The 14,370-nt window shown below is 42.6% G+C and overlaps 1 protein-coding gene across 3 annotated transcripts in view; it reads left to right on the top strand.

Annotated features, from left to right (window-relative positions):
• PPARG (peroxisome proliferator activated receptor gamma) overlaps nucleotides 1–14,370 on the top strand; it is a 109,127-nt gene that overhangs the window by 56,810 nt on the left and 37,947 nt on the right. For all 3 annotated transcript variants that reach the window (XM_040359322.1, XM_040359321.1, XM_040359320.1), the window contains 2 exons: nucleotides 3,105–3,354; nucleotides 7,326–7,495. In XM_040359322.1, the coding sequence (XP_040215256.1) occupies nucleotides 3,120–3,354; nucleotides 7,326–7,495 (405 nt within the window). In that variant the 5' untranslated portion in view covers nucleotides 3,105–3,119. The remainder of the gene's footprint in view (nucleotides 1–3,104; nucleotides 3,355–7,325; nucleotides 7,496–14,370) is intronic.

Genomic DNA, 14,370 nt, shown 5'->3' with positions numbered 1-14,370 from the left:
GTTAACAGGGATTTGAGAAGTCAACTCAAAGTTCCTCGACCTGTATAAACACTCTAATGCCCTGTACACACGATAGGTTCGTCTGATGAAAACGGACCGATTGGACCGTTTTCATCGGACGAACCGATCGTGTGTGGGCCCCATCAGTTTTTTTCCCATCGGTGAAAAAAAAATAGAACCTGTTTTCAATTTTTCTTATGGTTAAAAAACGATCGTCTGTGGGGAAATCCATCGGTCAAAAATACACGCATGCTCAGAATCAAGTCGACGCATGCTCGGAAGCATTGAACTTCATTTTTCTCAGCAAGTCGTTGTGTTTTACGTCACCGTGTTGGACACGATCAGATTTTTAACCGATGGTGGGTAGGCAAGACTGATTAAAGTCAGCTTCATCGGATATCTGATTGAAAAAATCGATTGGTTCGTTTTCATCAGACGAACCGATCGTGTGTACAGGGCATAACTCTGCATTCCATGACAGTAAATCGTACCATCCATAGACAAATTAAAAATATAGATCCAGAATTATTATGTATCTGTAGTGACATGATTTGGATTTTTTTCTTCTTTTCGGTAGCGGATTTGTTCTGATCTTTGAGTTCTTGTCACATGTTGCATCATAGCAGTAAATGGCAATGAACAAGGCCATGGTGTTTTCTTTTAACTTGCTTGTTATGATGTTTTCTTCTAACTTGCTTGTTATGTGCGTAATACCCAGTGTCAGACTGCTATGTGACTTTTGAAAATGAAGTAGTATTCTGTGTAAAGTAAACTTTCAGTAATATTTTTATTTTTTAATCTGGTGCATGCAAGAGCTGCCATAAATATTAAAAAGTCTCAAAATGTATCTTCATAAAATATTGCTGGAAGAACCATTAGATAGAAATGCTGCATAAGCTGTTAGTTTGAATCTTGTCCCAACCTTCAAGTGTCCCATATTGTACGGGTAAATGATTGTTCATTATATGCCCATCTAATGTTTATTGTGAGTGGTGAACCCTTATGCCTTGTACACACGATCAGAAAGTCTGACGGAATTTTTTCATTGGATATTCCAACGGTGTGTGGGCCCCATCAGACTTTTTTCCGTCGGAGTTTAGAAATAAAACATACCTATGGAAAAAAAATCCTATCGGAAATTCCGATCGTCTGTGTGGAACTCCGACGGAGTCGGAGTCGATGCATGCTCGGAAGCATTGAACTTAATTTTTCTCGTCTCGTCGTAGTGTTTTACGTCACCGCGTTTTGGACGGTCGGAATTTGGTTTGACAGTGTGTATGCAAGACAGCTTGAACGGAATTCTGACCAAAAATTCCATCAGATTTTATCACATCGGAAATTCTGATCGTGTGTGAGAGGCATTAGACAGAAGAGTGACATTTTTTAAACATTTTTTATTTAAATGAACTGTTCTTGAAAGCAATAAGGGTTTGTCCGTTGTTTTTCCCAGTGTGGAGAGCATGGTGCTCTTTTAGATAAGAATTTCCTATTTGCATGCTTCTTATGGGTTAGTGACTCAATATTGAAGAGAGATGTAGCATGACAGCCAAACAGCATTTCTAGCTTCAAAGTTTCTCTCAGGAAAGGATAACATTGTTTGCATACATGATTATGGTCAAGAAGCACCTTTATTGACTAAAGAGATTCATTTATCATCAGTTGGGTGGGGGAAAAATAAAATTGTTTCTGTCAAATGTCTCTTTGGTGTTAGCAAACTGTAACAAGTAGTATTCCTAAAAAAAAATACGTATTTTAGCTTTGGCACATACAGCCAAGTAGACAAATGCTTATCAAAACTCTTTAATAGATTTATTTAAACACGTTTGTGGGCACATCAGGTAATAAATATACGGCGTAGCAGATGCTAATTGGGAGGTAGGAAGGAACAATGTATAATAAAGAAGGTTGTAGACTGTGTTGTCAGTTTATTTTCTCCCTTTGCAAACAAGGTTTCTAGGATACATCCTCAATTTTACTGATATCAATGGATCCTATTGTATCTTGTAAAACCTCAGTGTTCATAATATAGTTATAAGTATTTAAAGCGGAGGTTCACACAAAAAGTGAACCTCCGCTTTTTGGATCCCTCCCCCCCTCCGGTGTCACATTTGGCACCTTTGAGTGGGGAGGGGGGTGCCGATACCTGTCTGAGACAGGTATTTGCACCTCTTCTGGGTTCTGACTCCCGCGGGGAATCCAGCCTTGCACGTCTGACCAGATCACAGGTGAAAATAAAGGGAAAAAAGCCTACAAATGAAACAAATGCAGCCACAACACCCAAAGATTAGTAAGCTGCAATATATTTTTTTTTTGGGGGAGGGTTTAATACCGCTTTAAGTATCTAAAGTACTAACTGGTCGATTTCTTAACTGCCTAATGTCTCCTGGGGCCATCAGATCAAACAGAGGCTAAGATGGCAGCTTCCTTGGCCGAAAAGGATAGAAGGGTTTAGTTCTGCTTTATCCTTTTTAAACAGTAAAATCAGTCTGTATATGCAGTAAAGCATGCTTGTTATACTCACTGCGGTACCTAAGGGGTTAATCCTCTGCATTGTCTAAGAAGACCTTTGGATCCTGTATGCACAGATCCGGCCCCTTCTTGCATGGTCTCCAAAATATGTCCGGATAAGACAGAGTTACTAGAGTCAGGCTGCACATGCTCAGTTTGGTCTGTATTGCTACAGAGTTGTTGTTTTTTTCTTGGGAGAGTGCATGTGATCAGCACAGGGCCAATCAGCACTGTCCAGGCAGAGGGTCAGGGGTCTTGCATTCTGATAGGTCAGCCAGTGCAGTATGAAATCTAGTCCTAAAAGCTTTAACCAGACACTGATAGAAGTCACAAGACTGCTATGTACTGCTGATGAGAAAAGGTATTTAGCAGTTTATATTTACTAAAATTATTGCATTTCTACGTTCTGTGTACTGTGGGAGACCATATATAGTGAATGCAGGGTCCTGGGTTTAGTAACACTTTAACCGTTAAATTGATGGGATTAGTTCTGCTTTAAAACTAATTATAAGCCAAAACGAAATCCAAGTTTACTTAAAATAAACTTTTGTTGTACTTTTTAAATTTGCTAACAGTATATCTATATTATTTTGCAGGAAACCACATCAACCATGGTGGACACAGAAATGCCATTTTGGAGCATGAATTTTGGGATGAACACAATGGACTTGTCCTGCATTGACGACCACTCCCAGGGCTTTGACATTAAGCCATTTGGCACAGTGGATTTTACAAGTATCTCCGCTCCCCACTATGAAGACATTCTAGAAGATAAACCATTGCTGTGTCGAAATGACCAGATGGACACTGATTATAAGTATGACCTGAAACTCCAAGACTGCCAAAGTACGCCGACTTTTTCCATTTTCATCAGAGTTTTCTGGAGTGTTGTATAGATACAATGCAGAGCCTCCATCTAATACGTCAGGGCAATCGATAAAGCAAGAATTACTAGACCTACAGTAATAGAATAGGATGGGATTATCTTTGCCTCTTTCAGACAATGGCTCGTTCTTTTCAGGGTTGGCAGTTATTTGTGTGTAAAGATGTAACATAAATAATCGCATGGTGTAGAATGACTTCTAAAGTTGAATCCACAAAACTTCTGTGTGTGTGGACTAAATAAAAAAAAAAATTGTCCTAAATCTCTGCAATGAATGCATATTGCCCCATGTTACATCACTTTTAAAAGCTGCAAGTTTAGAAAAAACGCCTTAATCTGCTAGATACCTCCTGAACTCCTTACTTCCTGTTTGTTGACCATGCTGCTGCCTTTGGTGCGATCAAATCGCAAAGTGTTGTCGGTCCTGCCTGGTTCCCCAATGCCGCACTACTTTAACATAAAGAAGAGGTGGTCTATAGTCCAGCTCACCCATACAGCTTGAAAAAAATCTGACTAAAATCTGGCTCATCTCCAGTAGAATTTCTGTTGCAGACCTGTGCAAACTGTCTCAGTTGGCTGCCCAGGATTGCTGACGCATAGGCTTTGCCAACTGATGCAGCCAGGTTTCTTCTTAATTCTCTTGATGCATATTGCCCTGTATATGTCCTGTTTTAAAATGAAATGAGATTTTTACAAATGGAATCTACTTAAACGTTTTTGCCTTTACCGTTTCTCTCCTTGTGTTAAAGTTGCATGGTTACATGTTTTTTTTTCTCCAAGAATAGGTGCAGGAACTCCCACTTTCGGAGTCACCCCTGTTTCCGCCCCCAACCCACCTGTGAGCATGTTCCTTGGCTCCTCCCTCTACCCACCTCCCAGTACCACCCCTTTTAGAGGATACAGAACCAAGTATAATTTTTTGGTGCTAAGTAATTCCTATGGAATTTGTTAATGATAACAAGAAAAGCAGCAAAATAGTTCCTCAATAGATCCACCCATCAACAATGGTCCACCCACAAAAAAATACCCCCCCCTACCCCCCAAAAACTATAGACTCTCTACAACCAATCTCCCCACAGCCAGCACCTATAGACTCTAGAAATGTGCACGAAAATTTTGTTTTCTTCCAAAAAATTAATTTATTTAGTTGCTCCCAAAATTCATTTTTATTTATTTTGTTTTGTTAAAAAATACATTCGTCCGAAAATCCAAATTAATCAAGGTCGAATCTGTCATTGAAGGCTTATGGTGTCTGACGAATGTTCAACGGAGCAGCTAAACTGTACGACGCCGCAATCGTACATTTCCGGTCGAATGTACCGCCTACAAGCTATAGGAGAATTCTAATGTTGTATGACACAAGTAATAATTATATTTATAAATTACTATTACTAGTCAACCAACATTCAAATTCTTCTATAGCCTATGGGCCGAGCATTTAACCGGAAATGTATTAGTGCGGCTTCGTACAGTTTAGCTGCTCCGTCGAATCTTCTTAGAACTTTCGACAGACACCATAAGCCTTCAATGACAGATTCGAAGTTTGTATGTTTTTCGCTGCTTCTTCGAATCTTCGTCATTCATGTCAAATGGTCTACCCCAACACTGTCTCTAAAATTACAAATCTTTTCTCTCTATGTCGAATATTTCCTCTCTATGTAGAATAATCTTGGACTAATAGAGTTAGGTTAGGCACATTCAACCACAGATTCGATAGACACAGATTGCTATTGTCGAATCTCCTATCTATATTGAATTGTATCAACGAAAACGAAAATGAAGCATTTTTTTATGTCGGATCTTTCGGATTCTGCGCGTTCATTTTCGTTTGTTAAAACGATAACAAAAATACACGAAATTCAGGCGAAAATGCATTCGGACAAAAACAAATGCACATGTCTAATAGACACTCTAGCAGTCAGCTATAATATAATCATCCCTCAACAGTAGTAGCTCCCTCCCAGCAACAGTTGACCCCCCAAACCCCCAGCAACAATAGATTCCTCCAAAACAATAATAGACCTCCCCAGCAGCAATATACCCCCCCAAAAATATACTCTCTACAGAAAAATATATCCCCAACTGGTCAGTATCCATAGACACTCCAGCACACGCCAGCACCCTTTGCCATTCAGAAAGGAGAAAAAAAAACTTGACCTATAGACACAAATACAAAATATATAAAAAATAAAAATAAAATATTATATACATTTCAGCTGCTCCCCTCAAAGTGCAACGAGTGCTTACTTTAAGTGATTGTGGTATTTTTATGATAGGGGGCACTAGTAATACGGACTATGCTAATTCCTAGCAATTACCATAAACAAATAACGTGCATTAGTATATACATAATAAAGTGCTTTGTGCTTAATATATAATCAGTTGAAATAATTCATCAAAAAGTCCATAAGTCCTTCAATAGTGTAATTCCAACATGTGCACCATCACCAAATGCTGTTTTTCTAGGTATAGACCCGATGGGTGCGGTTAAATTTCCTACTCCCCAAACGGACATGACCTTTTTAACTACAACCCTTTGCTATTGCATGCATTCAGTACTGGATGTTGCCTGAACTGCTTTCCACTGCGTTCCCGCTGAAAAAAATCCCTGGATTTATATAAGACACAGGTTCATCCAGTTCAACCAATAAAAAATAAATAAATGAACAGATAGAAAATCTCCATGTACAGAACCCTATAGCCACTGTTGATCCAGAGGAAGGCAAAAATAACCTTATGCAGCAAGTAACTTGCTCCAGTGAGAGGGGGGGGGGGATCCTTCATGATCCCCTACTGCAGGGGTGGCAAACTCAATTTCATCTTGGGCCGCATCAGCATTATGATTTCCCTTTTAAAAGGGCCGGCTGTATCTGTAAAATTAAATGTGCAGCACATCCCCTCCCCGGTTACATTAGATGTCAAGAGCCACCCCACCATCAGAAGTTGAGTCCCCACTCTGCCTTACATTACAGTGCACCCCCTATCCTAATACTGCTGCTGGGAAGAAGCTGAATGTATTGTTTGAAAGCAGAAAGTAAGGGTCTGGAGGACCAGAGGAGGGCTGGAGCTCTCCTGCAGCTGCAGGAGATGTGCGAGGGCCATATTCGGCCCGCGGGCCTTGTGTTCGACACCTGTGCCCTACTGGATCAACAATCTCTGGTATTATAAAACTGCAGTGTAACAGCTTTTACTGATAAGGTGCCCCTCCACCCACTGATACTTACCTTCCCCAAGCTCCCCCAACACTCTGTTCTTTTGCAGGATCACTGGGTCTCCTAAGTCCATGTTGATCCTTGCACATGGTTAAAGCTGAATACAAGTTATTGTCTTAATAGCATACTTACATTGGTTCAGCTTGGACCAACGTAAATATGCATATTTCATACCTGAGTTCCCGGTCTGGAAGCCGACAATCACTGTAGTGGTTGCTGCTACTACCAGGGTCACTTTCGTAGATGGCCTTGTATTTATATCAGTGAATGCAAGGCATTCTCTAATTGGGCAAGGTGAAGATTATGACGTCAACTTACTATTATTAGTAATTGTGGGTAGTTCTCAGCGCTCCCACAGGCATATAGAGTGTTGGGGAAGTATAGGAAAAGAAAGAATGAGCGGATAGGAGGGTGGGCTTTTTAAGAGAACCTGTCACTTTGCCCATTCTCCTTGCCAAGTCTCTAAATTTGTTATTTTCAGCTTTATAAAATGCTTAGTCTGTAAGTGCAAGGAGTAGTACTTAAAATGATTAAAATACAATAACCCATCATAGAAACACAGGTTTCAGTTTCCTGAAATCAGAAAAGTAATGAATGATTTGTGATTTCTTGCTACTGCTTGCCACACGTGTCCTCTGTCTAGCTGTACAAACCTGAGAAAATAATTTTATTGACAAATTTGTGGTCCAATCATTCTTTTTTTTTTTTTTTTTTAAACCCAGACATAATCAAATTGGAGCCCCCCTCTCCGCCTTACTACTCAGACAAGACTCAGTCATTCAGTAAACCACCAGATGAAACTTCCAATTCCTACATTGCCATAGAATGTCGAGTTTGTGGAGACAAGGCCTCAGGGTTCCATTATGGTGTCCATGCATGTGAAGGCTGTAAGGTAACATAAATACTACATTGTGGCAGAAATAACATCCGGTGTAAACTTTATATAGAGTGTTTAGGTCAATAGTTATGAAATTCATGTAGGAAAACATTTAAAGGCAAAAATCTTTTACCTTAGTGCAGTCCTCCTTCACTTACCTCCTCCTTCGATTTTTGCTTTTAAATGTCCTTATTTCTTCTGAGAAATCCTCACTTCCTGTTCTTCTGTCTGTAACTCCACACAGTAATGCGAGGCTTTCTCCCTGACGTGGAGTTTCGTGCTCGTCCCCTCCCTTGGACTACAAGAGAGTCAGGACGCCCACTAACACACTGCTCCTTTCTCTATCTGCACTGGAGAGAGCGTCCTGACTCTGCTGTAGTCCAAGGAAGGGGGCAAGCAAGACACTCCACACCAGGGAGGAAGCCTTGCATTACTGTGTGGAGTTACAGACAGAAGAACAGGAAGTGAGGATTTCTCAGAAGAAATAAGGAAATTTAAAAGCAATATCGAAGGATGAGGTAAGTGAAGGAGGACTGCACTAGGGTAAAGGAAGATACGTTGGTGCCGACATTTGGCCCATGTGTATGGCAGCCGGTCTGATTGCTGGCTTCTGTTGGGCGAGCATGCTGGAAAACCAGCAGCCGTCCAGCTCCCAATTAGCACTCTAAGGCCCCGTACACACGATAGAATCCATCCGCTGAAAAATCTCAGCAGATCGGTTTCAGCGGATAGATTCTATGGTGTGTACATTCCAGCGGATATTTATCCGCGGATATTTCCGAATTCCAGCAGATAAAAATTTGTAGACATGTCTACAAATCTATCCGCTGGAATCGGAACCAGCGGATCGATCCGGTGGTCTGTACAGACTCACCGGATCGATCCGTCCGAAGGGATCCCCGCATGCGTCGTAATGATTCGACGCATGCGTGGAATTCCTTTTATGACAGCGTCGCGCACATCGCCGCGTCATCATCGCGGCGACGGCGCGACACGTCATCGCGAGGGGATTTCGGCGCGGATTTCGATCCGATGGTGAGTACACTCCATCGGATCCAAATCCGTGAAAATCCTCGAGAGGATTTATCCGCGGATACGGTCCGTTGGACCGTATCCGCGGATAAATCCTCTCGTGTGTACGGGGCCTTAGTCAATGACCGAGAGCGCTGACCCTGGTCAGAACACAATAATACAACAGGGGAGATCCCTGTACTAATATCGGATTGTTTGACACCCTAGATAAAAAAATCGGATTACATTGGACTGACCAATTTGAACCAAACGTTAGATCTTTTACAGATTTAGACACAAAAACAGATCTGCACGGTCCAAAAGCTCCCGCTTTGCACAAGAACAGTAGAAGTGGTCATACGATGAGTGTGTATCATGTGTACAGACCGGACTGGTTGTTAGGGGAGGTGCTTTTAGTATTTATCTCACCTTCACTAACTGCTGGGTTATCTTAGCGTGACTAATTTCAGATGATTTCTCAGGTTTCACATAACTCTAGGCTGTTCTGTGGTAATGAATGAGCTGTAAATCTCATCATAATTGTAGAGTTTAGAGTTAACCTTGCAAAAACCTGAGCAGTCCGAATTAAAGCTGAACTCCAGGATTACCCTTTTTGCGCCATAATATTGCCTTCCCAGTGTACAAATAATCAATAAGCACTTGTCTACCCAGGTACTTTTATAAATGTCCCTGTTGTCAAGGGGTTTAAGCAAGCTCATGGTTGCTGCAATCATAAGCTTGGTATTGTCTTTTTCAGACTACTTTTGACTGTCATGTAAAGGTGATCTGGGTGGTTATAGAGCTTCCCAATCACTTTTACAGTACAGTGCACGTCCTGACATCCCCTCCGGTGCCACCCGTGGTGTTTCCTGGTTGCCCTTACCTCTCCAGGAAGCCCAGGACCTAGGTAAACGGCTTCAAAATGCTGTGTGGGAGGAGCATGTGATCTCCTCCAGAGCCCTAAGGCCGCGTACACACGATCAGTCAAAACCGATGAAAACGGACTGAAGGACCGTTTCATCGGTTAACCGATGAAGCTGACTGATGGTCTCATGTGCCTACACACCATCAGTTAAAAAAACGATTGTGTCAGAACGCGGTGACGTAAAACACACGACGTTCAATGCTTCCAAGCATGCGTCAACTTGATTCTGAGCATGTGCGGCCTTTTGACCCATCTTGACCCAGCTGACCCAGCTTTTGCATACTAACGATCGTTTTTGACCCATCGGTTAGGCGTCCATCGGTAAAATTTTAAAGCAAGTTCTCTTTTTTTTTGACCGAAGGATAACTGACCGATGGGGCCCACACACGATCGGTTTGGACCGATGAAACGGTCCTTCAGTCCGTTTTCATCGGTTTTGACTGATCGTGTGTACGCGGCCTTAGACGATTTTTTTTTTTTACCTTCTAGTTTTAGACCCGTCATTTACCACCGTAGAAGATAAGTAAGCATGATCTGTGCTTGATTAGCAGCAATGGAGGACAGGAGTGACCTCTCCTGTAGACATCTTTGTATCTATTGATAGCTTTGGCATGTGGTTTTCATGGAATGATCTAATTCTACATTTCTTCTCTATATGCTCAGTTTGAATCACTTGGGTTTATTATTGTTTACTTTAAGGCTGAACTACAGTCAGATATAAAAGATACCAATGAATGCATCTCTTATTTATTAATGCAGTAAGACCTCGGATTGCGAGTAACGTGGTTTATAAGCGTTTTGCAATATGAGCTGTTTTAAAAAAAAACCTGACAAGCAGGAGTCAAGCCTCTGGGGTATGCAGTACTGCATGTGGCCAGGTGTGTGTGTGTGGGGGGGGGGGGCATCGAAGATGCTAAAAGACCACTCTGAGACTCGGAGCATCTCTGAGTGTTTCCAAATGTCTCCGCCCACCCCCACCTCTGGCCACATGCGGTACTGCATGAACTAGCAGTGCCACTGGAACTAATTATCTGAGTTTCCATTGATTCCTATCTGGAAACTCGCTTTGATATTCGAGTGCCTTGGATTACAAGCATGCTGGAACTAATTATGCTCGTAATCCAAGGTACCTCTGTACATCATTAAAGTGGTTGTAAACCCTTACAGACCACTTTAACCTATAGGAAAGCCTAGATTAAGGCTTCTCTGTAGGTGCAACAAATATCTCCTAAACCTACACGGTTTAGGAGATATTTGCAGAAAAGACTGCACTGATGTCTTCTGCGCATGCGCGCCATAGACAACGGCGCAGGCGCACTGAGCCTGCTGTTAGTGAAGGCGATCACATGCGTGGGTGTGACATTACCGCGGCTCCGGCCAATCACAGCGCCGGAGCCACGATAACCGGAAGTCACTCGGGTATCATGGCGGCGGCGGAGGAGAGAAACAAGAGTCGCTTCGGGGTCTTCGATCTTGGGTATTAATTCATAATGAGCTAATATGCTATGCATACTAGCTCATTATGCCGTTGTCTTGCAGGTTTTTTTTTTTTTAAATGTTTACTTCCTCTTTCAATGTATTTTACAATGCAAGCAGTGTACGCGTCTGAATATGACTTGGGATAAACCTCTTGCAGTCCCTGTAGAGCCGAGCTCAGATTGGAAGTGGGAGGAGCAGTACAAGGAGCCAATTGGTTGTACTGCGGTGCTCATGTGCTTACAAGTAACATGCTTGGAGGAGAAGTGGGCAGAGTGATGGAGAAATTAGCTCATTAGTCTGTTGCTTCCTCTTTTATTGTCCATTCAAAGACTGGGTATTCTTGTGCTCTTCCTGCCCTCCACATAAGATTGTCAAGAACATTTTTTTTTAATGTTTGTGCACTCTATGTTTTTCTGCCCACCCCACCCCCGGCCTTGGCATCACATATCCCAGGATGCTCTACTTTCATTCACAGAGGCCAGAGGAGGGCAAGCCTGGCATGCATCATCAGGGAATTGGGCTGCCTGAACCAGAAAGATGGCGGCGCAGGACAGGGGTTGTGGGTCACAGCAGGACAATGCTGGATCTACTGGGCAGGTGAGTATCTGAATTGGGGACAATGCTGTAGTGGAGGTAAGAGAGGGGAAAAAATGGAGGCAAGGGATGAAGTTCCTCTTTAACTCTTAAAGAGATATTAAACACCAAACTAAAAATGCAATCTATTTTAACTTGGCAATCATTAGATGTGGTGGCTGCATTCGTTTTATTTATTTTTTCGTTTTTTCCCCTCTGTTTTCACCTGGTGATCTGGCCAGTAACACACCACCTGTATTGGCGTGTCTCCACTCTAGATGAAGGAGCACATGGGGCACCTCTGGACAGCAGCATCATCAGTCTGGGGAAATTAGAGTGTTAGGCCGCGTACACACGGTCGACCAGTTTCCGCGGACATGTCCGACTGTGTGTACGGCCTCGCGGACAGGTTTCCAGCGGACAAAAGTTTCTTAGCAAGCTAAGAAACTTGTCCGCTGGAAACATGTCCGTCGGACATGTCCGATGGTTAGTACACCTAATCGGACATGTCCGCTGGTTATGACTTGTAACCAGCGTCCCGAAATCCCGTGCATGCGTCGAATTGATTTGACGCATGCGTGGAAGCATTGCACTTCCGTGTTTGAGAACGTCGGTGTCTTCTACGTCACCGTGTTTTCTGTCCGCAGGGATTTTGGTCTGATGGTGTGTACACACACATTAGACCAAAAGCTCCCAGGAGACATGTCCGATGAAAACGGTCCGCGGACCGTTTTCATTGGACATGTCTTCTCGTGTGTACGGGGCCATATATGCACAAGCAAATTTATATACACTAATAGAGATGGGCCGAACACCCCTCTGTTTGGTTCGCACCAGAACTCCCGAACATAGCAAAGTTCGGATCAAACCCCAAACCCAAACCCCATTAAAGTCTATGGGACCTGAACTTGAAAAATCTAAAATCCCCATTTTGAAGGCTTGTATGGAGATTTTTGGCCATAAAAAGGGTATGAGAGGCCTGGGCACTGCCCTGTGGAGCATGTACCAATGAAAACGTTAACAAAAATATTGCTTTTAAAGAAGCAGTGATTTTAATGATGCCTAAAGTGAAACGCATCTGTACCCTGTATAGAACCTGTAGTGGTGCATCTGTACTGTGTATAGAACCTGCTGCAGCAAAACTGGCATTAATAAAAAATGGCAATAGAAAAATGTGGAAAAAAAAACAGCGTGGGGTCCCCCCATTCCATATCAGGCCCTTTGGGTCGGGTATGGATTTTAAGGGGAACCCTCACCAAAATAAAAATAAAACGTAGGGTCCCCACAAAATCCATACCAGACCCTTATCTGAGCATGCAGCCCAGCAAATCAGGAAAGGGGGGGGAGCAGCTCAGTATTAAGGCCGAAGGGCCTGGTATGGCTTGGGGGGGGGGGGCCCCTATTATGTTTTTTTCTTCAGATTTTTATATTGCCAGCAAAAAAAAAATTCATTCAGCTGTTAGCAGGGAAGCCCATTGACAGCTGATGACTCATCCATTGTTAAAGTGAAGTTTCACCCCAAAAAATCAATTTTTAACATTACAATCAGCCGAGTTGTCCTAATGACAATCGGCTGTTTTTTTTTTTTTTTTCGTACATACCGACTTTCACCGCGGCTTCCGGGTATGTCTTGTGCGGGACTGGGCGTTCCTATCTGATTGACAGGCTTCCGACCGTCGCATACTGCGCGTCACGAGTTGCCGAAAGAAGCCGAACGTCGGTGCGCAGGCGCCGTATAGAGCCGCACCGACGTTTGGCTTCTTTCGGCAACCCGTGACGCGCTGTATGCGACGGTCGGAAGCCTGTCAATCAGATAGGAACGCCCAGTCCCGAAGACGACATACCCGGAAGCGGCGGTGAAAGTCGGTATGTACGGGAAAAAAAAACAAAAAACAGCCGATTGTCATTAGGACAACTCGGCTGAATGTAATGTTAAAAATGTATTTTTGGGTGAACTCCCGCTTTAAGGATGCCATGGCCGGATTCCCGGTCCAGTACTTAACAACAAGCTTTACACTATGTCCTGATTGGGTAAAACTTTGGCTTTGAATGCACGGTGCAATGCGAACATCCCGCCAAGCGCCTCGCAAATTTGGGTGTCTGCCGAACAAGAAAACGGGCAATGTTCGGGCTGAACATTTGCTCAGCTCCAAACCGTTTACACCAACCCTATAAATGAACAAAATGAAGCCAAACTGAAGCAGTTGCAGCCACAGTTTTGTTTCTTTTTGGATAAAAGTTTTGGTTTACTGTAAATAAATAAAATCTGATCATTGTAAGCACCCATTGGCAGTAGCAAATGGTTTATCTCAACCCTCTAACTGCTATATCTGCAGGACAGCTTGTTCTATTGAAAAACAACAGACTTACTGGCCAGATCACATGGTGAAAATAAAGGAAAGGAAATATAAAAAGAAAACTAATGCAGCCGTCACATCTAAGAATTGGTAAGCTGCAATATAATAAATGTTTGGGGTTTAATATTGCTTTAAGTGTTTTGCAATTGCAGCAGCAAACAAATGAGTCTTCTGCTCTTCCAGACAGGGATGTGCTGTGTGGCAGAGCTTTCTAAATCGCAGGACTGGATGCACAAAAATATTAATTTGTCATTTGTTTTTGAGAAAGCAGAAAATAGGAGTAGCAGGAATAGGAAGTAACACAGATGCACACGTATCAAAAATGTAAACTGCTGAAATGTTACCTCCCTATAATAACAAAGTGTATGTGTGGGTGGTCCTATCCTGTTGACCTTCTGTAATTCACAGTACTTTGGGTTTGTAAGCTAAGCATTGAGGATATTCGCTATAGTTGGCTTTGCCAGATCATTTCTCTTCGGAGGCCAGAGAAGAGTCAGTTTATCATGAGATCAACTGATTGGAAATTATAGGCTAGCATAAAATAG

This window comes from Rana temporaria, chromosome 7 (assembly GCF_905171775.1).
Source record: "Rana temporaria chromosome 7, aRanTem1.1, whole genome shotgun sequence".
Lineage (NCBI taxonomy): Eukaryota > Metazoa > Chordata > Amphibia > Anura > Ranidae > Rana > Rana temporaria.
The sequence above is the reverse complement of the archived record's forward strand: the minus strand, read 5'-3'. Positions and strand labels throughout refer to the sequence as shown.